The sequence below is a fragment of the Oncorhynchus gorbuscha genome, linkage group LG04 (assembly GCF_021184085.1).
Source record: "Oncorhynchus gorbuscha isolate QuinsamMale2020 ecotype Even-year linkage group LG04, OgorEven_v1.0, whole genome shotgun sequence".
NCBI lineage: Eukaryota > Metazoa > Chordata > Actinopteri > Salmoniformes > Salmonidae > Oncorhynchus > Oncorhynchus gorbuscha.
Window position 1 is genome coordinate 6,687,441 of NC_060176.1, and position 24,138 is coordinate 6,711,578.

The 24,138-nt window shown below is 41.5% G+C and overlaps 2 protein-coding genes across 6 annotated transcripts in view; both read left to right on the forward strand.

The window, feature by feature from the left end:
• Positions 1-5,676: 5,676 nt before the first annotated feature.
• On the forward strand, positions 5,677-16,915 carry LOC124033577 (AKT-interacting protein-like). 2 transcript variants are annotated; one of them, XM_046345636.1, is made up of 11 exons: positions 5,677-5,874; positions 6,766-6,863; positions 10,487-10,698; positions 11,047-11,111; positions 11,424-11,524; positions 12,878-12,966; positions 13,310-13,357; positions 13,681-13,779; positions 14,656-14,763; positions 15,481-15,541; positions 15,777-16,915. In XM_046345636.1, exons 2-11 carry the CDS (start codon positions 6,816-6,818, stop codon positions 15,882-15,884), a joined length of 939 nt encoding a protein of 312 aa, XP_046201592.1. In that variant the 5' UTR covers positions 5,677-5,874; positions 6,766-6,815; the 3' UTR covers positions 15,885-16,915. The 2 variants fall into 2 exon arrangements, with proteins under 2 accessions (XP_046201592.1, XP_046201593.1); XM_046345637.1 differs by lacking the exon at positions 13,310-13,357 and having other exon boundaries at positions 5,678-5,874.
• Positions 16,916-19,508: 2,593 nt separating this feature from the next.
• chd9 (chromodomain helicase DNA binding protein 9) overlaps positions 19,509-24,138 on the forward strand; it is a 143,217-nt gene continuing 138,587 nt past the window's right edge. For all 4 annotated transcript variants that reach the window (XM_046345638.1, XM_046345640.1, XM_046345641.1 and 1 more), the window contains exon 1: positions 19,509-19,580. The gene's annotated coding sequence lies outside the window, so the exon portion shown is untranslated. The remainder of the gene's footprint in view (positions 19,581-24,138) is intronic.

Consider the following 24,138-nt stretch of genomic DNA (forward strand, 5'->3'; position numbering starts at 1 on the left):
GTCGACGAAGCACTCATGCCCGCTTCAGCCGCCATCGCTCTAACGTCCTCCCTCAAGCGGCCTCTGCGCTCCGACGCCCTGGCGATCTCCTCAGACAGAACCCCCGACGTCCATTCACACACACCTCCTTGGCCATAATCGTCCCCTACCTCCACCTTCACTTTCGGATTCCCTCGAAGCATTTTCAATCCCCGTTCTCAACTACGGTAGCTAGCCACATAAGTCAGCTAGCTAGCTGGCTAACTTGTATCAACGTTTTTACTTCTGACACCAATGTAATGACCTGACTAGATCATAAATGAACAATTGTCCAGACAGAGGCTTGAGTTTACGAATTGACGGTTTATTAAACCAACTTTACACAGGCTACTGTTTGGGCCGTAGCACACGCCAAATAGATGACAGATAACCCACAAGCCAATCGTGACCTTCTCTTGTGAAGCCCAGACGTAAGAGAGAGAGAACAAAGGCTGAACCTGGTCTTAACTTCCAATGCTCCACCCCCCTGTCCAACCCCCCTCCACGCCACTCCGCCAACCACCAGGATGCCCGGCATCAGAACATTCCAGGCATTCCCGTGATTGACAGATAGCAGGTTGATTGACATGTCGGACCCCGCGAACACCGGGTACTGGTCAGTACAACACAACCACCTCCTAGCCTAACACATAACACACAGCTGTCTGTGCGGGTCACTACAATAGCATATGCAATCCAGGGTCTATTACGTCATTGGTAGCGACCTAGTAGCGCAAAAAAACAGGTCTGCTTGTATGTATACTGGTTTTTCTGCAATAAAAAATCAAACGGAAATATGCATGGCCTGTCGGGTCTGTCCTACGTAAATTAAGATCGCCTGAATGGCCCCAAAAAATGTTTTTATGGATGTTTGGGCTCTAAAATGTGTTTATTAAGATCAAGTTTGATCTCAAATGTAAATTATTTTAAAGTTAACTACAAATCTAAATATTTAAATAAGTAGCGATCCATTCTGACGACTGCATTTGTCGTCACACAGGCTCCCGGTTGACTCTTTAATGCAGGATGAAAACGACTACATTGACCATGAACCTTTGCTAGTTACGGCCACTTTCACCATGATCCATAGCGTTGTTTTGATGCCATCGTAGAGGAGGTGGAATAGAGAAGCTGACTCGGTGGAAAATCTGTCTCCCTGTTGTAGTTGTTTTTTGTTGTTGCGCTCTTTCGCCCCCCCAAGCAAGGAGTTTTTGTTTGGAGGTAATTGCTTATTTGCGACGTGACGTTTATTTGACCGAATAGAAGTTTCATAATGCTTAAGGTGTTACAAGTGTACTGATTTAAGTAGGACACGTGAGATCCAGGCTACTTTGGCTATGCATATACAGTGTTCCCAAGTGGCGCAGCGGTCTAAGGCTCTGCATCTCAGTGCTAGAGGCATCACTACAGACCCTGGATCGATTCCAGGCTGTATCATAACCGGAAAGAAATAATTTGTTCTTAACTGACTTTCCTAGTTAAATAAAACAATTAAATTACTTGAGACTAGTAGCATATCATCTCTTGCCATTGAATACAAGCGGGTGGTGTCAACAACCCTCATTGAATATTCAAAATACATTCAACAATCTGATGTATCTGTAACAGTATAATTTTAAACCGTCCCCTCGCCCATATCCGGGCGCGAACCAGGGACCTTCTGCACACATCAACAACAGTCACCCACGAAGCATCGTTACCTATCGCTCCACAAAAGCCACGGCCCTTGCAGAGCAAGGGGAACTACTACTTCAAGGTCTCAGAGCAAGTGACGTAACCGATTGAAACGCTATTTAGCGCACACCGCTAACTAAGCTAGCCGTTTCACATCCGTTACACTCACCCCCCTTTTGACCTTCCTCCTTTTTCCGCAGCAACCAGTAATCCGGGTCAACAGCATCAATGTAACAGTATAATTTTAAACCGTCCCCTCGCCCATACCCGGGCGCAAACCAGGGACCTTCTGCACACATCAACAACAGTCACCCACGAAGCATCATTACCCATCGCTCCACAAAAGCCGCGGCCCTTGCAGAGCAAGGGGAACTACTACTTCAAGGTCTCAGAGCAAGTGACGTAACCGATTGAAACGCTATTTAGCGCACACCGCTAACTAAGCTAGCCGTTTCACATCCGTTACATATCCACCAATCCAATCCAAAGGATAGGCGGGCGCGAGACAGCCCGCTGTGCCACTTTGTGGTCAACGACTCCCAATGTCAGTATATCCATAATCTTTGGTGCCACTCAGCAATATCACGCAATCAGGGATTTTACGTAGGAATTATGGATGACGTCTTTATCACGATATACTGTTTTTAATGTCTATGGTTATACCTCAGAAATAAATAGTTGTTAGATACCTTTACCTTTGCTTTTCTTTGTGATGATAGCCAAAGTGTTTCACTGGGTTGATATCTGGTCTGTTACTAGTGCCGTTTCAACTAGTTTTATCTTGTTCTTGATACCATGTCTTGTTTTGAGGTGTTTTGACTGATGTGTCACTTCTATACTAATATGGCAAAAATTCACTAACTAACCAACAACTGTACAACGTATTTAACCATTATTACCCTTGCAAGGCTTCCGGCCCAGATGGCATCCCTAGTCGCCCCTAGTCACTTCCTCAGAGCATGTGCAGACCAGCTGGCTGGAGTCTTTATGGACATATTCAATCTCTCCCTATTCCAGTCTGCTGTCCCCACATGCTTCAAGAGGGCCACCATTGTTCCTGTACCCAAGAAAGCAAAGTTAACTGAACTACACGACTATTGCCCTGTTGCACTCACTTCGGTCATCATTAAGTGCTTTGAGAGACTAGTCAAGGATCATATCACCTCTACCTTACCTGGCACCCTAGACCCACTTCAATTTGCTTACTGCCCCAATAGATCCACAGACGATGCAATCCCTATCGCACTGCACACTGCCCTATCCCATCTGGACAAGAGGAATACCTATGTAAGAATGCTGTTCATTGACTATAGCTCTGCATTCAACACCATTGTACACTCCAAGCTCATGATTAAGATTGCGGCCCAGGGACCCATACTGTGCAACTGGTTCCTGGACTTCGTGACGGGCCGCCCACAGGTGGTGAAGGTAGGAAACAACAACTCCACTTTGCTGATCCTCAACACAGGGGCCCCATAAGTGTGTGTGCTCAGCCCCCCCCTGTACTCCCTGTTCACCCATGAATGCATGGCCATGCACGCCTCCAACTCAATCATCAAGTTTGCAGATGACACAAAAGTAGTAGGCCTGATTACCAACAATGATGAGGCAGTCTACAGGGAGGAGGTGAGGGAAAATAACCTCTAACTCAACATCAACAAAACAAAGGAGCTGATGGCAGACTTCAGGAAACAGCAGAGGGAGCATGCCCCTATCCACATTGACGGGACTGAAGTAGAGAAGATGTTAAGCTTCAAGTTCCTCGGCGTACACCTCACACAGACTGGGTGGTGATGAAAGCGCAACAGCGTCTCTTCAACCTCAGAAGGCTGAAGAAATTTGGATTGGCACCTAAAACCCTCACAAACTTTGACAGATGCACAATTGAGAGAATCCTGTCGGACTCTATCACCGCCTAGTATGGCAACTGCGCCGCCCGCAACCACAGTGCTCTCCAGACGGTGGTGCAGTCTGACCAAAACATCACTGGGGGCAAACTACCTGCCATCCAGGACATCTACAGCACCCAATGTCACAGGAAGGCCAAAAAGATAATCAAGGACAACACCCACCTGAGCCACTGCCTGTTCACCTCGCTATAATCCAGGAGGTAAGGTCAGTCAGTACAGGCGCATCAAAGCTGGGACCGAGAGACTGAGAAACAGCTTCTACCTCAAGGCCATCAGACTGTTAAATAGGCGTCACTACATTTACATTACATTTAAGTCATTTAGCAGACGCTCTTACTAGCACCTTAGAGGCTGTTGCCCTATATACATAGACTTGAAATCACTGGCCACTTTAATAATTGGAACACTAGTCACTTTAATGTTTACATATTTTTTGCTACTCATCTCATATGTATGTACTGTATTCTATTCTATTCTACGGTAATTTAGTCTATGCCGTGCTGACATTGCTCATCTTAATATTTATATAATCCATTCCTTTTTCTTTACATTTGTGTGTATTGTTAGACATTACTTGTTAGATATTACTGCACTGTTGGAACTAGAAACACAATCGTTTCGCTACACCTGCAATAACATCTGCTAAACATGTGTATGTGACCGATTTGTATTTGAGAGACAACAAGCGCTTATTGATCACATTTATGTTTTCAATAAGCATTGGAGACGAAATATAGTTAACATGTTGTCAACAATCAAACCCAACCCCGTCTGTTTTTCCCAATAGTTGCGCATTCTAAACAAACCAACCCATCTATACACATTCTGTGTTCTGCGCAACTCGGAAATTTCTGAGTTTCCTAGTTCCGACCAGTGTTTTATTTTATTTTATTTTTATTAACAACAAACCAATACAGAAAGTACATAAGGGAACACAAGTATATATAGATTATAAACAATGGACAATCGAGCTAGGGGGTACAATATCACATTACACAATTACACAAGGACATTAAGGGACATACTTACAATTATAACAGCTTTTTTGTTAGTAGAGTATTGAACTGTCTAAAAATACAGTTCAATTTATTTTTGTAGGGTAAGAAAAAATTTTTTTTTGTTTGTAAATTTACATTTGTGTATATGAAATTTGGCCAAAAGAATAATGAAATGAATTACATAAAAATGTTTCAGCTTATTTCTATCGTATGTAAAGAATCCAAGTACATCTCTCCACAATAGTGTAAAACCTTCATAAATGTGTTCAATTATAAATCTACTGATGTCTTGCCACAATTTTCTTACATGAATACAATGCCAAAAAAGATACAACACTGTTTCTGGGTGGTCATTACAAAAGGAGCAATTTGAGTTGATGTTTTCCTTAAACCTCTTCATATAGTGGTTGGCAGGATAATATTTATGAATAATTTTAAAGGAAACTTTCTTAATTTTGTTAACAAGTAGGTATGTGTGTGGCAACATCCAAACTTTTTCCCAAAAGATATTATCAATAAATCCATTCCAATAAGGCATGACATAAATAGATACAACATCCTGCTGAAACAAGGATCGTATCGCTCGGTTGTTAAATGGACCAAAAGAGAAACAAATCTTTCCTTCTGATGAGTCAGCAGGGTCAATAGAAGGTAGGCTCTGAGGGTCAGGTCCTGAGCAAATGGCGTCTAAAACAATTGCAAAATCTTTAGGTGTTACAGGGACCTTGTATATGATAAGTGATAAGAATTCCTTATACTCCTTACTGAGTAAAAATTTGTAATGTCTTTATTGTTTTGAAACTTCTGTATGTGTAATGATTACTGTTAATTTGTAATGTTTATTTCACTTTTGTATATTATCTATCTCACTTGCTTTGGCAATGTTAACACATGTTCCCATGCTAATAAAGCCCCTTGAATGTAATTGAATAGAGCGCCTAGTTCCGACTAGTACCTGAATGCGGCATAAAAGCATGACTTAAAAAGTGATAGAACGTCAGCGAATCATATTTCAGACACTTTATCCACGAATTGTTAAAAGCCAATAGAAATATCCCTGGTGAATAGGAAACGCCCATCATGAGCTCTTAGGTTGATTTCCGGTGTCTGTGAGATTGCTTAGCTAGCCAGTTACCCAAATAATTGCGGTGCACCTTTTTTTGTTTTGACCAGTGGTGATTGTAACAACGTCCTTTAAAACGCACATTTTGAATTTGTTCACATAAATGGGCAAGTTTTGAACAGGAACTTGTTGGAATTTTCGTTCAGGGAAGGTAAGCTGGCAACTGGATACTAGCTAGCTACCCATAGCTTTCAAGCTATGTAACGTTAGCTGGTTAGTTTGCAAGGTAGTATAACTGGTTAGTTTGCTAAGTTTGTTGTGAATAACGTTCCTTTCATTCGTTTATCGAGTCGTAAAGTATGTATTTTTCATTATGGAAAATATGCAACAATGCTAGATCCCATCGCAAATGAATATGTATGCTTGATTTGTTATTGTAAACCTGGCGTTCAGCTAACAAACTGGACGTATCTTGTTAACGATCTAGCTAGCTACTGTAACTATATATAGCTTAACTAACTAGCTATGTGTTTAAAGTAATTTTGCATCATGAGTTGCCTGCGTAGAAACACGTGAACCAACACGGATACAATGTCAACATTGCTAGTTGGCATAGTAGTTAGCTAAGCAAAGATCTTAGTTTACTAACTTGTCAACTGCTGTAGCCAACGGCAATAACAATGCGCTTTGGTAATATGTTAATAAAATAATGAATCTAACTAGGCTAACATTCAACCTCCATGTTAAACAACCATTAACACCAGTTTGGATTATTTCCCGTTGAGGTTTAAAGTGCTTGGCCTGGCAGAGACGTAACAGTTAGGCCTGTTTTGACGTCATGACATGAATGCGGCACGTCTGTCTGAGCAGCAGCATGGTCCGTAGATCAGAGAGTCAGCAGCTGTCATTGAGTTCAGGTTGTCCCATTGTGTGTGTGCTGAACAGAGGGCCTCATGTGTCATTTGGTCTCGTGTGGCTCAGTTGGTAGAGCATGGCGCTTTCAACGCCAGGGTTGTGGGTTCGATTTGTCATGGGAGACCAGTACGAAAATGGCCCTAAATGAATCAAAATGTAACGTTTGTTCTGTTAATTCTACCCCCAGTGACTCTAGCGAATGGCACAGGCAACACTTGTTGTGGGACGGACAATTTAATGAACCTGAACCCATTCTGGAGCATGTCTACCAATACTGGTCGTAAGGTAAGGGAGCGCTCTTCCTCTTCTGCACTGAAAGCCAACTTCTGTCAAGTTCACCCAACACACAAGCGAGCTGAAAGACAAAAAAACAGGATCTTCAAAAGTTCCCAAAGAGACCCCCACACACTGAAAGTAAGCCTAGTGTGGTCTGTCTCCCTAACATTTTCCCACAAAGACAGCATGGCTTCCTTGAAGCTTTGTGCATTTTATACTTGTTACCATCTGTCTTTAGTTTGAGAGTATTCTTGGACTGGAATTGTGGCATGGGAATGTTTAACTTGTGGTCTCCTCTAATAACGCATTAGGCCTACTCATGCCTTTTCGCCAACTCCTTGCCAGGGACACTCCTTTGCAATCTCATCCCAAAAGAGGGCTGTTTCAGGGTCGCCTTTTACTACCTGGTGCTCTGTAGTGCTGTGGCGATACCATTATCGCAAAATTTAAAAAATGAAGACACGAAGCCGACCGAACTCTTTGGTCCTTTTTTATTTTTTTAATTTTTATTTATTTCACCTTTATTTAACCAGGTAGGCAAGTTGAGAACAATTTCTCATTTACAATTGCGACCTGGCCAAGATAAAGCATAGCAGTGTGAACAGACGACAACGACAGAGTTACACATGGACTAAGGCACACATACAGTCAATAATACAGTATAAACAAGTCTATATACAATGTGAGCAAATGAGGTGAAAAGGGAGGTAAAGGCAAAAAAGGCCATGGTGGCAAAGTAAATACAATATAGCAAGTAAAACACTGGAATGGTAGTTTTGCAATGGAAGAATGTGCAAAGTAGAAATGAAAATAATGGGGTGCAAAGGAGCAAAATAAATTAAATACAGTTGGGAAAGAGGTAGTTGTTTGGGCTAAATTGTAGGTGGGCTATGTGCAGTAATCTGAGCTGCTCTGACAGTTGGTGCTTAAAGCTAGTGAGGGAGAAGTGTTTCCAGTTTCAGAGATTTTTGTAGTTCGTTCCAGACATTGGCAGCAGAGAACTGGAAGGAGAGGCGGCCAAAGAAAGAATTGGTTTTGGGGGTGACTAGAGAGATGTACCTGCTGGAGCGTGTGCTAGGTGGGAGATGCTATGGTGACCAGCGAGCTGAGATAAGGGGGGACTTTACCTAGCAGGGTTTTGTAGATGACATGGAGCTAGTGGGTTTGGCGACGAGTATTAAGCGAGGGCCAGCCAACGAGCGTACAGGTCGCAATGGTGGGTAGTATATGGGGCTTTGGTGACAACTGATTGCACTGTGATAGACTGCATCCAATTTGTTGAGTAGGATATTGGAGGCTATTTTGTAAATGACATCGCCAAAGTCGAGGATTGGTAGGATGGTCAGTTTACAAGGGTATGTTTGGCAGCATGAGTGAAGGATGCTTTGTTGCAAAATAGGAAGCCAATTCTAGATTTAACTTTGGATTGGAGATGTTTGTTATGGGTCTGGAAGGAGAGTTTACAGTCTAACCAGACACCTAAGTAGTTGTCCACATATTCTAGGTCAGAGCCGTCCAGAGTAGTGATGTTGGACAGGCAGGTAGGTGCAGGTAGCGATCGGTTGAAGAGCATGCATTTACTTTTACTTGTATTTAAGAGCAATTGGAGGCCACGGAAGGGGAGTTGTATGGCATTGAAGCTTGCCTGGAGGGTTGTTAACAGTGTCCAAAGAAGGGCCAGAAGTATACAGAATGGTGTCCTCTGCGTAAAGGTGGATCAGAGACTCACCAGCAGCAAGAGCGACCTCATTGATATATACAGAGAAGAGAGTCGGTCCAAGAATTGAACCCTGTGGCACCCCCATAGAGACTGCCAGAGGTCCGGACAGCAGACCCTCCGATTTGACACACTGAACTCTATCAGAGAAGTAGTTGGTGAACAAGGCGAGGCAATCATTTGAGAAACCAAGGCTGTCGAGTCTGCCGTTGAGGATGTGGTGCTTGATGGCGTCGAAAGCCTTGGCCAGATCAATGAATACGGCTGCACAGTAATGTTTCTTATCGATGGCGGTTAAGATATCGTTTAGGACCTTGAGCGTGGCTGAGGTGCACCCATGACCAGCTCTGAAACCATATTGCATAGCAGAGAAGGTATGGTGAGATTCGAAATGGTCGGTAATCTGTTTGTTGACTTGGCTTTCGAAGACCTGGTAGGATAGATATAGGTCTGTAGCAGTTTGGGTCAAGAGTGCCCCCCCCTTTGAAGAGGGGGATGACCGCAGCTGCTTTCCAATCTTTGGGAATCTCAGACGACACGAGAGGTTGAACAGGCTAGTAATAGGGGTGGCAACAATTTTGTCAGGTAATTTTAGAAAGAAATGGTCCAGATTGTCTAGCCCGGCTGATTTGTAGGGGTCCAGATTTTGCAGCTCTTTCAGAAACTCAGCTGAACGGATTTGGGAGAAGGAGAAATGGGGAAGGCTTGGGCGAGTTTCTGTTGGGGGTGCAGTGCTGTTGACCGGGATAGGCGTAGCCAGGTGGAAAGCATAGCCAGCCGTAGAAAAATGCTTATTGAAATTCTCAATTATGGTGGATTTATCAGTGGTGACAGTGTTTCCTATCTTCAGTGCAGTGGGCAGCTGACAGGTGTTCTTATTCTCCATGGACTTTACAGTGTCCCAGAACTTTTGAGTTGGTGTTGCAGGAAGCAAATTTCTGCTTGGAAAAGCTAGCCTTGGCTTTTCTAAGTGCCTGTGTATAATGGTTTCTAGCTTTCCTGAACAGCTGCATAACCTGCTATATGTAAAATATTGACCAGAGCAATGGTGAACTTCTCAACTGTGCAGTGCTTTTTGTTTTGTTTGCTAATTGCTAAGATTCAGTTGGGTGAAAAGCTGTTTGCCATGCATCTGCTGTTTGTTATTGCCATTGTCTGTTGTCTGCTTACCTCAATGACTTCGGCGAGAAAGGGAGGCATCAACTTTAGTTTAGCATACAGGCGTCACATTGGAGAAGTAGCTCTGCCCGTAGTGATATAGGTGTGACTACTCTCTGTCCTGCCTTGTCAGATGAATGGTTCACTCATTGCTCTGTGCCTCAACTTTAATACTTCTACAACGTGGTTTGTTTTATGGCACACACTGTGAACCTGAATTATTTCTGTAGTTGCAGAGATGGGCCTTGAGGGTTTGGGCCTTGAGGGTTTGTTGCTGAGGTGTTCTTTTGCTTACAGGCATCCCTCCTGCTGTGAACTAGCCTATCCTCCCCTGTGTTTCCCACTGAGTTAGCATTGGCAGGATATGATGCAGGCTGTATTTAGGGATGCTTTCTCTCACCTCCTGTGGAACGAGGAGTTTGATGCAAGTCAACTATGAAACCTGAGAGGTCGTCACCTCATGCATATTTATTGCCCAGTGCTCAATATGTGCTCCCACTGCTGTCTGTGTTGTTTTTGTAGTTTGACAACAGAGCTTGCCTCTCTTAATGCAGATAGATGTAACTAACAAGACTTGCTTGAAATTAGTAGTCTACCTTGTCTCTTGTGATTCTGCAACATGATGAATAAAGTTTGGCAAAGTGGTTTCAATCTAAACATACTCCCCTCCTTGTAATAATCAATGCTACCAGTTTTTATTTCCTTGACATATATATTGAGTTGTTAAATGCCTTTTGTTCACTCTTCTGCTGAGCAGAGATCTGACTGTGAGGAACAGAGTGGAGAGCAGCAGCAACAAAGAGCCAGTCCAGCCCGTCCTAGCTTTGGGAAGAAGCAGCTTCCCTCCATCCCCAAGAATGCAGTCCCCATCACCAAGCCTGCCTCTCCTGCCGCCACAGCCCAGTTGGCCAACGGAACACATGCCTCCTACGGTCCATTCTACCTGGAGTACTCGCTGCTGGCTGAGTTGTAAGTACTGGCCCCAGATAAGACTTTATTTTGGGTAGTGGATGTAGTAGACACACTGGCTCTGTTTGAATAGCTTTTAAAATGTGTCATTCCTCCCTCCTTTCCTAACGGTAATCACTGATAATCACTGATCCTTGTGACGGGATAAGTGAAGTTAAGATTTGTTTTCACCCGTCCAACCATGGCAGGTCATTGATTAGCCTACCTGAAGGAAAGGAAGCATGCATCTTTGATTATATTTGAACCACTTATGTAATTAATTTAGAGAAGCTGTTGATGAAACCACACAATTTCCATGTCTATTTTCTGCTGCATTGATTTAATTCCATGTTACCTTGTGACCCACAGCACGCTAGTGATCAAGCAAAAACTGCCTGGAATCTATGTGCAGCCATCCTACAAATCAGCATTGAGTAAGAGCCTATTTTTTTATTTTATTTAACCTTTATTTAACTTGGCAAGTCAGTTAAGAGCAAATTCTTATTTACAATGACGGCCAAACTCCGGGCGAAGCTGGGCCAATTGTGCACCTCCCTATGGGACTCCCAATCACGGCCGGATGTGATGCAGTCTGGATTCAAACCAGAGACTGCAGTGACACCTCTTGCACTGAGATGCAGTGCCTTTGACCGCTGTGCCACTCGGGAGCCCAAATCTGTCATCCTGTTTGACTACATAATCTATACATAACCTTTACAAAATTAATGATTTTCTCTTCTTTCCAGTGTGGTTCGGGGTCATTTTCATCAGACATGGCTTGTACCAGGATGGAGTCTTCAAGTTCACTGTGTATATTCCAGATAACTATCCTGATGGTGAATGTCCTGTGAGTACTTTTGTGGACCTGCTGTAACACTACAACACAGCTGTTTACACAAAATAAAGCAATTTATTTGCTTTACACAACATTTCAAAGGTTATTGTGTTCGGCATTTCCTGCTTTGGTGGCAAAGGCTGAGACTGATTGGTTTGTGACCGTCATACAGTGCATTCGGAAAGTATTCAGACCCCTTGACTTTTTCCACATTGTTGCGTTACAGCCTTATTCTAAAATATAGTTTTCATTTTTTTCCCTCAACAATAAAAAACAGGATTACATTTTTTTGTGCAAATTGCAAATCACATTGACATAATTATTCAGACCCTTTACTCAATATTTTGTTGAAGTACCTTTGGCAGCGATTACAGCCTCAGTTCTTCCTGGGTGTGATGCTACAAGCTTCGTACACCTGTATTTGGGGAGTTTCTCCAATTCTCTGCAGATCCTCTCAAGCTTAGTCAGGTTTGATGGAGTGTCACTGCACAAATATTTTCAGGTCTCTCCAGAGATGCTCTGGCTGGGCCACACAAGGACAGAGACTTGTCCTGAAGACACTCCTGTGTTTTGGCTGTGTCATTGTCCTGTTGGAAGGTGAACCTTTCATCAAGGCTTTCATCAAGGACCTCTGTATTTTGCTCTGTTCATCTTTCCCTCGATCCTGACTAGTTTCCCAGTCCCTGCCTCTGGAAAAACATCCCCACAGCATGTCTGCCACCACCATGCTTCAAGGTAGGGATGGTATTGGCCAAGTGAAGAACAGTGCCTGGTTTCCTCCAGACATGATGCTTGGCATTCAGGCCAAAAAGTTCAATCTTGATTTCAGCAGACCAGAAAAACTAATTGATGGAGCGCTGCAGAGAGGGTTTTCCTTCTGGAAGGTTCTCCCACCTCCCTGACCAAGGCCATTCTCCCTGATTTTTTAAAAATTATTTTTTAATTATTATTTTATTTATAAAAAATATATATTTAAACCCCCCCCATGGCTTGGTTTTTGCTCTGACATCAACTGTGGGACCTTATATAGACTGGTGTGTGCCTTTCCAAATCATTTTCAATCAATTTAATTTACTACAGGTGGACTCCAATGCGGTTGTGGAAACCTCAATTTCGAGTGTCATAGCAAAGGGTCTATAAAGGTATTTCTGTTTTATTTTTCTAAACCTGTTTTTGCTTTTTCATTGAGGTATTGTGTATAGTTATTTAATCAAGTTTAGATTAAGACTAATGTAACAAAATGTGAAAAGTTAAGGGATTTTAATTCTTTCTGAATGCACTGTATGGTGGTACATTGAAATGTGGTGTTTTAGTACTGTTAGAATATTGCATAAATACCATGTTCTCTCCTGTACCGCCATTTAGAGAGTGGTGTTTGATATCCCAGTCTTCCACCCACTAGTGGACCCTGTTTCAGGAGAGCTTGATGTCAGGAGAGCCTTCACCAAGTGGAGGTCGGTACATGGCTTCTATGCCCAGATCATTGCATCCAAATTAATGAGGGCGATTTGGAAATGGGTGTTTGTCTGGTACATGTGGCTTGATATTTTTCCCGTTACTGTACTGTCTGCTCCACCATGTACTAGCCACTACTACACAGCCTTACACATCCCATGATAGGCTAAATGCAGTTACTACCTTTTGATCTATGATATTACTGCATCATGTTGTGATTGATATGTGTGATACAGTGCTGTCCCTGAGAGTTGAACTGTGTGGGGCTGTCTATAGTGTGCCTTAGTTAGAACTGACATGTGTTACATCAAGGCCCAGTGTTTACTCTGACTGCTGTTCCAGCTCTGTTCCTCATGGCCTGTTTCTTCAGCTGGACAGTGACACAGCCTTGTAAGGTCTTCTCCTCTTAAACCTCAGTCTCTATCAGCTGAAGGTGGATTTATAGGAGCTCGGCACTATACCTTGTAATGAATGGGAAAAGTTGTCCATGACACTCTCACTGGAAACCTGTTTGTCATTACGGTGTATATGTCACACTTTGGCTGTGCACTAATGGTGTTTGAGCAGTGCTACTGTTGGGTATTTCACTAGTCTGAGATGAACCATGGAATGCCTTTATGATACTTGTGTATTTACTGTGACTGGAGTTGTATTTGGTTTGCCATTATGTTGAGAGAATCATAAATGTCTCCCGTCTCCCTGTGGACATGAAGGCGTAATCACAACCACATCTGGCAAGTCCTGATGTATGCACGCACGGTGTTCTACAAGATCAACACTATGGAACCACTCAACCCAGAAGCTGCTGTGCTGTAAGTCTGTACTTGTTCACTTTGTCCTCACAGCCTTCCTTCTGTACATGGAAACTGGGCCACGTGTACGTATGTGACCTGGGTCAGTTTATATAGGTCAACAAGCAAGCTCTTTTTTTTTTTTTTTTTTTTTTTTCTTAACCTTTATTTAACCAGGCAAGTCAGTTAAGAACATATTCTTATTTTCAATGACTGCCTGGGAACAGTGGGTTAACAGGCAGAACGACAGATTTGTACCTTGTCAGCTCGGGGGTTTGAACTCACAACCTTCCGGTTACTAGTCCAACACTCTAACCACTAGGCTACGCTGCCGCCCCGTACTGTAAAACTTAAATTAATAGTCCACACATTTATTTGCTTTAATCACTGAACCCAACCAGTGCTTATTAGAGACGGGCTTCTGTTTATTTGAGCCAGGTGTGTATTTCTTTAATGCACACAGCTTTTGCACAAAATGTTGAAGACTACCACACTTAATTGTGACCAGTATAAACATAACAAATCTATCGCAGATCATGCACCCCCCGATTTGGCACTTCGGCACCATGGAGAGCTTGAATTTGACGTTTATTTTTGATGACGAGCAATGTTTTTAATGCATGTGACTGGGATTATCAGAGCTGTGTCCATGGTAACTTCATAAACAATGAATTTAGACCCATTGTTTATTTGCTGAAATGTGTCCCGATGCCCAGCTACTAAAATGGACAGGCGGCTGTTTGAGACTCTGTTTAATTGAAATGTTGAGGTATTCTGTTAGGAGTAAAACAAAATCTTAATTCCCTGAGCTAATTAATTAGATTGGCCAGGTGGGGGCAATTATCACTCCACACTGTATTGACTGGCGAATTGTTTGTGTAATCATGTTTTTTTCAGGTATGACAAGGATGTGCAGTTGTTCAAAAGCAAGGTGATAGACAGCGTCAAACTATGCAACAGTCACCTCTTCGACCAGCCCAAGATGGACGATCCTTATGCAATAAGGTTGGTAGTAGGAAATGCTCCTCATTCCTGGAATTCCATCACTCATTCTCATAGCTCATTCTCATAGCTCATTCTCATAGCTCATTCTCATAGCTCATGAACATAGCTCATGAACATAGCTCATTCTCATAGCTCATTCACATAGCTCATTCTCATAGCTCATGAACATAGCTCATGAACATAGCTCATGAACATAGCTCATTCTCATAGCTCATGAACATAGCTCATTCTCATAGCTCATGAACATAGCTCATGAACATAGCTCATGAACATAGCTCATGAACATAGCTCATGAACATAGCTCATGAACATAGCTCATGAACATAGCTCATGAACATAGCTCATGAACATAGCTCATGAACATAGCTCATGAACATAGCTCATGAACATAGCTCATGAACATAGCTCATGAACATAGCTCATGAACATAGCTCATTCTCATAGCTCATGAACATAGCTCATGAACATAGCTCATTCTCATAGCTCATGAACATAGCTCATTCTCATAGCTCATGAACATAGCTCATTCTCATAGCTCATGAACATAGCTCATTCTCATAGCTCATGAACATAGCTCATTCTCATAGCTCATGAACAATCTGAACATTCAGTCTTTACATCTTTTTTGTTTTTATAAGAAACCTGCAGCATATGAAAGGAGATGCAATAAAGGGTTGAATTGTTTCCTTTTGGGGGTTTTTGTGCTTAATTTTCCAGTTTCTCTTCATGGAACCCAGCAATCCACGATGAGGCGAAGGAACGGATGTTCTCACACAAAGTGAGTTTTCTAAACCCCAGTAGTGTGCTTTTCAGACTAATGTAAAAGGACACAAAGCTCTGAGTCTTGTCTGCTATGGCCCAAGGAGTCAGGTTCCCTCTTGAGCTCACTCTCCCAAAAGAGGCTTGTTTTACCCCAATGAGAACCAGCAGGGCTGTGATTGATGAAGCTGTGTGAGCTGCCATTTGTTTCAATGGTGCTAGCTGACCAGTGTGGTAATGCGTGTCTGTTCTAGAGACGGCCTGAGGATCACCACAAGGGGCTGCAGGTGTCAGGACTGTCTTGGGTGAAGCCCGGATCCACACAACCCTTCAGCAAAGATGACAACCCTCCCCAGAGCTGAGCTAATCCTACAGTCCTAGTCAGCAGCCACTAGAGGAAGATGCAGAGCAGAATGCCACGCCACAGACTAGCTTCAGCAGCCGTTCAGTCGTGTGAATAGGAACTGAACAAGTTGAATGGACTTAATTTTACTTTGCAACACTTGCGCTCAGCTTTAAAAGCATTATAGGCATCTTGTGCTCAAACAGCTATAGAACTAAAAATGTGTATATTATGTAAGTAAATCAACAATGATAACTGGTTGTCTTAGTAACACAGACTACAATGCAATCAGAGCTTTTCCCTTTATTTTCCCCTCTGCTCTTTGCACATGCTTGGGTTTGGTCTATGAAGATAACTACTCAAAGCTGGTTGAAAGGTGAGAATAAAAATCAGCATTATAGATATACTGTATGGGTGGACTATGGATTCATAACTGTTAAGGTGGGCTCAGGACAGTTATTGTTTTTTATTGGGACTGACAATGGACTCTGACCTTGGGTGTTCTTTTTCCCCAAAACATTTGACTCAAATCAAATTAGAGCAACACTACATTTTTGGGATAAGGGAAATGTGTGTTCTTTTGGATTACGGGTTAGTGTCTTATATTTATCTTTACTGTGTAAACTATAGGTAAGATGGATAATATATATTGCAGACTGAGCAGCAGGCAAGTGTGGTTTTAATTAATATGCTAAGTTAAATAATCATATCCATCTTTACGTTGCTTTTAATTCATTTTGAATTCTATTTAGCCTTATTGAGCTGATTTAAAGGTTTGTGTAAATATAAAAAATGTCTATGGGAATGGCAGCCCTCCACAGACGACATTGTTTTGCTCAAAGCTGTTGGATACTTGGCACAATTTATATAGCTGGGAAATGATGTAAACACATGCTGCCGTCTGGACTGTTGAATTTGGCAAAACAATGTGTACTATACTTCTCATTTTACCTTTCTTATATGGAACCCAAATCTCGGTGACCAGTTTGTGCTGTATAGGCAATGAGTTTTGAACGCTTTTCTTTGAAAGGAAATAAACACGACAATGCATACCAATGACTGTGTATATATTTTTATTTGTTTAACCCTTTAACTAGGCAAGTCTGTAAATAAGAATTGGTTCTTAACTATGATGGTCAAACCCGGGACGACGCTGGGCCAATTGTACACTGTCTTATGGTACAACCTGGAATCGAACCAGGGTGTCTAGTGACGCCTCAAGCACAGATGTAGTGCCTTAGACTGCTGCGATGTACATGTATGTTGTGATTTAGGTTTGAGCTAAGCACGGTTTTCATTGGACTAGCTGTGGCGATCCAAGTAGCCTTTATTAATCACGTTGGATTTCCTCACTGAGTGATTTTTAAACGGTAGATGGGTTACTTATAGACCAGGGGTATTCAACTCTTAAAGGCACTGAATGGTCAATCTGTCTGCATTGGTCATGTAGCATTTATGGTGATATGCCTCTTCAGAAGCCAGGGCATTCATACTTCCAGAGCTGATGTCAAGGAAGCGAGTTGTATTTAATACAGGACCTCCCGCCCGACCAACGGTCAACCGATCATGTCAATGCGGAGCTATATGGAGCCCACTTCATTGTTACAAAATTTGAGCCGCAGGGCAATGTGGTACAGAGCTAAACTTTTATATTTTTTTATTAACAACAAATCAATACATGAAGCACATGAGGGAACACAAGCATACATAGATTACAAACAATGGACAATCGAGCTAGGGGGTACAATATCACATTACAATTACACAAGGACCTTAAGGGACATGCATATACTTACAATTCTAACAGCTTTTTTGTTAGTAGAGCATTTAACAGTCTTAAAATACAGTTCAATTTCTTTTTGTAGGATACGAAAATGTGGTTTTCTGTTGGTAAATTTACATTTGGGTATATGAAATTTGGCCAAAAGAATAATGAAATTAATTACATAAAAATGATTCAGCTTATTTCTATTGTATGTAAAGAATCCAAACAGTACATCTCTCCACAATAGTGTAAAATCTTCATAAATGTGTTTAATTATAAACCTACTGATGTCTTGCCACAGTTTTCTTACATGCATACAATGCCAAAAAAGATTCACAACTGTTTCTGGGTGGTCATTACAAAAGGAGCAATTTGAGTTGATGTTTTCCTTAAACTTCTTCATATAGTGGTTGGCAGGATAATATTTATGAATAATTTTAAAGGAAACTTCCTTAATTTTGTTAACAAGTAGGTATGTGTGTGGCAACATCCAAACTTTTTATCAAAAGATATCAATAAATCCATTCCAATAAGGCATGACATAAATAGATACAACATCCTGCTGAAACAAGGATCGTAATCGCTCGGTTGTTAAATGGACCAAAAGAGAAACAAATCTTTCCTACTGATGAGTCAACAGGGTCAATAGAAGGTAGGCTCTGAGGGTCAGGTCTTGACATGTTCCTGAATAACATAGCAACACCCGAGGGAATGGCATCTAAAACAATTGCAAAATCTTTAGGTGTTACATGGACCTTGTAAAGTGATAAGAATTATTTATAACTGAGTAAAAGACCCTCTGCATTTACCAGTTGGCTCACCAATAGGATATTATTTCTGAACCAATATTCTAAAAACAGAGAGGTATTTTTATACAATATATCCCGATTATTCCATATATAATATCTGTGTGGAGAAAAATTGTGTTTAGAAATTAAGGACCATGACAAGAAAACCTGCCGATGAAAAGCAGAAAGTTTCACTGGAACTTTCTCAATATTATAATTGCAAAACAACATGAAGTTAAGGCCACCAGGTACAGAGCTCAACTTGGCCTCTACGTGACTCCGCAAATGCGTCACACCATCCATCGACCACATTTTCAGATCAAGCATACATTTGCTCTAAGTAAATTTAACTGGAGAGGTTGATAATCCAGGGGTGAACATACTAACGATGTTAGTGTTGAAACATGAACTGACAGGTTTGCTATGACACAATTTATGCTTTATCTAAAAATGTGTTTGGAGGGTGACGCAATTTCGAGTCCAACAGAGGCACGCAGAGGCCAAAAAAGCTTTCCCCAGTAATTATTTCAGAATTAATGCATGTGCTTTGATTTTACTTTCATATTAATAAAAAGGAGCGCATGTGTGAAAAATCTGGTTGGATCTCATCGATTTTAGAAAACCTTTTCACTATTTCTGGTCTCATGCTGTCATGCATAGATTTACGGTTCCACGTCAAGACCACAGTGACTTGGTTTAGCAGTACCGTCAAGAGCCATTGGGGGTCACCACACACCAACGACAGGTTGCCATGTTATTTTTCTCACTATCTCGCCTGTCAGAGTCAACATTATTATTCGGGAGACTACAGGTTTGTGTAATCAAAGTAAAACCTCCGCGGATTGGCTTCAACCCTACCGCGGCCATCTTGTGTGTCATGCCTTTATAACCAATTTAGTCTAATATTTCTTATTTTATTTTACATATGAGGAGTTATTATGACAAATTTGAATATGAAATTTTGTCCATGTGGAACCGGCTCCAAATGTAATCTGAGATGATAAAAATTGAACGAGTCCTCAACTGTCCAATCAGAGAGCAAGTAACTGATATGCAAATTATGTCATCATCGATTCGTCACGCCAGCAGCAGTAGAACCGCTGTGGTCAACTAGTTAACTTCGCTCTTATAATTTTCAGTCAACGGATTTTGCTTCACTTCGGTAAGTAATAAAATAATTATCGTCGTCATAAATAGAAAGTATTGGCTCCACACAGAGCTTTTAACGCTGGGAGCAAACTATAATTCGAATGACTGAGAGACAGTGACGCTCAGCTGTGGTCACTAACGTTACTACCTTAGAGGGAATCCCGGTCTGAAAAGCGCCCAACTAGCTAACTACAATATCAGTCAAATGGCTCACGGAACGTTGTAAATTATACCATTTCCATCGTGGTTTCTCAGAGTTCGAAATATTGCGCTCGTGTTACTAAAGTTATTGACGGCGCTTCGTTATGTTGGTCCTGAACTGACAGCGACCCGGTGTGAGGGTAAGAGCCTCGAGCCAGCTCAGCATCGTTGCAATGAATGTGCATGCAGAGGGTAAAGTGATATAAGTCGGGAGTCTCAACGAAACTCGATCGGGTCCATCAACAGCTGGTTTGATTGTCTGTGGTCAATCTATTGTATTGTTCCTAATGAATGACTGTCGACCCCCATCCAGCTCTTCCCTCCTCTCCTACTCAGCAGAGGCGTCACGACACCACTGAAGTCGAGAGGAGAGGGACTTGGATGAAAGACAAGGGGATGAAAGACACGTGTACGATTCGAGTCTCGAGAAGAACAGATGGTGGGAAAAATCCCTAAGGCTTGGCACCTGTCTTTCAGATTCAGAAAGTTAAGATTCAGCTAATTTCTCTAACTAGGTAGCTAGCTACCTGTTGTGACAGGGAAACACATCGAGTGCCAAGCAGCCTTTTACTAGGAGGTGCAGCAAGGCTATTGTGAAGATTCGATGCTCAGATAGCCACGAGCCATAGCTGCACTGAGAGGATGCTGAGGTTAGTGGCCATTACAGACTGGCTTCTTTCTATCATGGGTTCATTGTTACAGATTCTCGCTGTGCCATATAAACCAGGTTAATTGAGGGATTCTAGAACCTATTCTAAAGTAAAATTCAACAATGCAATACGATACTTATTAACCTTTCTTACTTCGTAATAATACCGAAATTATTGGGATTATTCCTATTTCGCGTCATTACAAACTAGTGTAATCAGCAGACAGTTGATTAAAGCCGATTGATGATCATCATGGATGTCCGTTGCACGTAGATGTAGTGTTGTGAAAATAATATTTTGATTCCTGAATCCATGGAGTTGGATCGTCGACAGACGACGGGTTCGTGAGTTTGGACAGTTTGATGCTACATTGTTTCTGTCTCTATTTCGTTGTCGTTGTTGTGGCTGCACTTGTTATCTGTATTTTTTTGTTTAGGGTGCTTAGATAAGTCACCAGGACTCTGAAATTGACAACGCCTATTTGTTTGTTGTGTATAGTGGGTTGGCGATATCATGCTACTTGAGGCAAAGAGGCATAGACTCATGGTAAACAAACAAAGAAGCAAGCAGCTTGCAGAGGAAGCTAGCCCACTGGGCACAGACTTCAATTCAACGTCTATTCCACGTTGGTTCAATGGAATTTAATTGAAATGACGTGTAAACAACCTTGATTCAACCAATGTGTGACCAGTTGGAGACTAAATGTAAGCAGGAAGCGCAGCACAAACACGAATGCATTTATATTGCACAGACTATGATGGGACCTGTTGAATGTGCTCTGGAATCAAATCAAATTTATTTATATAGCCCTTCTTACATCAGCTGATATCTCAAAGTGCTGTACAGAAACCCAGCCTAAAACCCCAAACGGCAAGCAATGCAGGTGTAGCTGGCTAGGTGGCTAGGAAAGACTCCATAGAAAGGCCAAAACCTAGGAAGAAACTTAGAGGAATGGCCTTGATCTGTTTTCTTTGAGAGTTAAATTAATCTCCATTGTCCAATTATGCTTTTTTAACAAAATAAAAGTTGATTCAGGTGGGGTTTTTGTTATTGGTGAACCGGTTATTACCCAATACTTTGAGGGTAGAGCCTATAGATAAACCAGCCAAACAAATAGTCTACATTCGATTTGGCTATGAATTATGTTTTACATTTTAAAGTGGGTTTCACTGTAGCTAAAACTTAACTCCAAGATTAACTAGAGCTAGTTTCACTGCATATCTGGGTTCAACGTCTATTTATAAAGACTTTCTAGACTGCATAAAGTCTTCATAAGAACTACATAGATGCTTCACAAACCCAGCATGTATAAGCAAAGTCATAGGCTACCTACTACATGCAATTAAAAAAACAATGTCTGAAAATACATCCTGAAGATTCTGGTCTTGATGAGAATAAAAATAAAATAAATGTCTTGATGTTCCCTTCTGCACTGTTCAATCAATCTAGTAAATGTGAAGGAAGAGTTAACATGGATTGTCTCCTTGTTAACTGAAGGGAAGTCGTGTCACAGACTCTCTCTTCCATTTCCCCTGAAAACCGGAATTTACGGTTCTTGGCATCTCTGCTAAAGCTACACCTAATGGTAGTGCTGAGCGATTAAGCAAAATAACTGATTGACAGACGTTGGTTCATTGCATTTCAATTTTTTTTTTCTTCGGTGAGCTTAATGCGCACATTGCACAGTTTCTCTAGAGATAAATCAGATCTAGCCTGAACTGTTCAATATAGTAGGGAGTTGTTGTTTCCAACAGGCCAATATTCTACATAGTTTAGTGCATAAAATGTGGTAATTAACTACAGTGACCATAATCCATTGCGCATCTACTAGTCCGGTCTGTGTTTCTTTCACACCAGCTACTGTAGAGACAGAAGAATACACAATCGTGAGGTGATATAGAGAGCAGCTGTTGCTTTGTGCAGTATCTATACCTGAAAATACATGATCAAAGTGATTGATAGTTGGTGTTCAGCAGTCATAAAGTATGTCTTATTTACTTTGAAGAACTACAAAATAGTGATTTTGTCAGACAGCATAGGTTGCAGCTCTATAGAGATGAGATGATGACTTGGAGTAAAATAAAAAAACAAACAAATGTAATATACACAATAAGCAAAACAATTTTGTAAAGCAATGTGAATAAATTATGGATCGCCGTTTGGGTTTTTGCGTCACAAGATTTTAATTTGACACGTCAAATAAAACAATTCTATTATAGAATGTTGTGTGTGCTGAATTTGCAGGTGCAAGCCAACCGCCACCATTACTGTCAAACTGTACAATACTGCATTGGTAATAAGGCATTATTTGTTTGACCGAATGAGAAAATATCTGTGTGAACATTTGAAATTAGATCAGAATCAAACTAGCAGGATTAAAAATGTTTGCAAATACAGTGGAAGTCGGAAGTTTACATACACTTCGTTTGGAGTCATTAAAACTAGTTTTTCAACCACTCCACAAATTTCTTGTTAACAAACAATAGTTTTGGCAAGTCTGTGAGGACATCTACTTTGTGAATGACACAAGTAATTTTTCCAACAATTGTTTACAGACAGATTATTTCACTTATAATTCACTGTATCACAATTCCAGTGGGTCAGAAGTTTACTTACACTAAGTTGACTGTGCCTTTAAACAGCTTAGAAAATTCCAGAAAATTATGTCATGGCTTTAGAAGCTTCTGATAGGCTAATTGACATAATTTGAGTCAATTGGAGGTGTACCTGTGGATGTATTTCAAGGCCTACCTTCAAACTCAGTGCCCCTTTGCTTGACATCATGGGAAAATCAAAAGAAATCAGCCAAGACCTCAGAAGAAAAATTGTAGACCTCCGCAAGTCTGGTTCATCCTTGGGAGCAATTTCCAAACGCCTAAAGGTACCACGTTCATCTGTACAAACAACAGTACGCATGTATAAACACCATGGGACCACGCAGCCGTCATATCGCTCAGGAAGGAGACTCGTTCTGTCTCCTAGAGATGAACGTACTTTGGTGCGAAAAGTGCAAATCAATCCCGGAACAACAGCAAAGGACCTTGTGAAGATGCTGGAGGAAACGGGTACAAAAGTATCTATATCAACAGTAAAACGAGTCCTATATCGACATAACCTGAGAGACCACTCAGCAAGGAAGAAGCCACTGCTCCAAAACCGCCATAAACAAGCCAGACTACGGTTTGCAAGTTACATGGGGACAAAGATCGTACTTTTTGGAGAAACGTCCTCTGGGATCTGATGAAAAAAATATAGAACTGTTTGGCCATAATGACCATCGTTATGTATGGAGGAAATATGGGGATGCTTGCAAGGCGAAGAACACCATCCCAACCGTGCAGCACGAGGGTGGCAGCGTCTTGTTGTGGGGATGCTTTGCTGCAGGAGGGACTGGTGCACTTCACAAAATAGATGGCATCACGAGGTAGGAAAATTGTGGATATATTGAAGTCAGTTACACCAGCTCTGTCAGGAGGAATGGACCAAAATTCAACCAACTTATTGTGAGAAGTTTGTGGAAGGCTACCCAAAACGTTTGACCCAAGTTAAACATTTTAAAGGCAATGCTGCTACCAAATACTAATTGAGTGTATGTAAACTTCTGACCCACTGGGAATGTGATGAAAGAAATAAAAGCTGAAATAAATCTTTCTCTACTATTATTCTGACATTTCAATTCTTAAAATAAAGTGGTGATCCTAACTGACCTTAGACAGGTAA

What these genes read in the sequence shown, in the direction of transcription:
- LOC124033577 (XM_046345636.1), top strand. Translation starts at nt 6,816, where the DNA reads ATGAACCTGAACCCATTCTGGAGCATGTCTACCAATACTGGTCGTAAG. An exon ending in TACTCGCTGCTGGCTGAGTT is followed by an intron (nt 10,699 to 11,046) that starts GTAAGTACTGGC and finishes TGTGACCCACAG; the next exon opens with CACGCTAGTGATCAAGCAAA. An exon ending in GACGATCCTTATGCAATAAG is followed by an intron (nt 14,764 to 15,480) that starts GTTGGTAGTAGG and finishes TTAATTTTCCAG; the next exon opens with TTTCTCTTCATGGAACCCAG.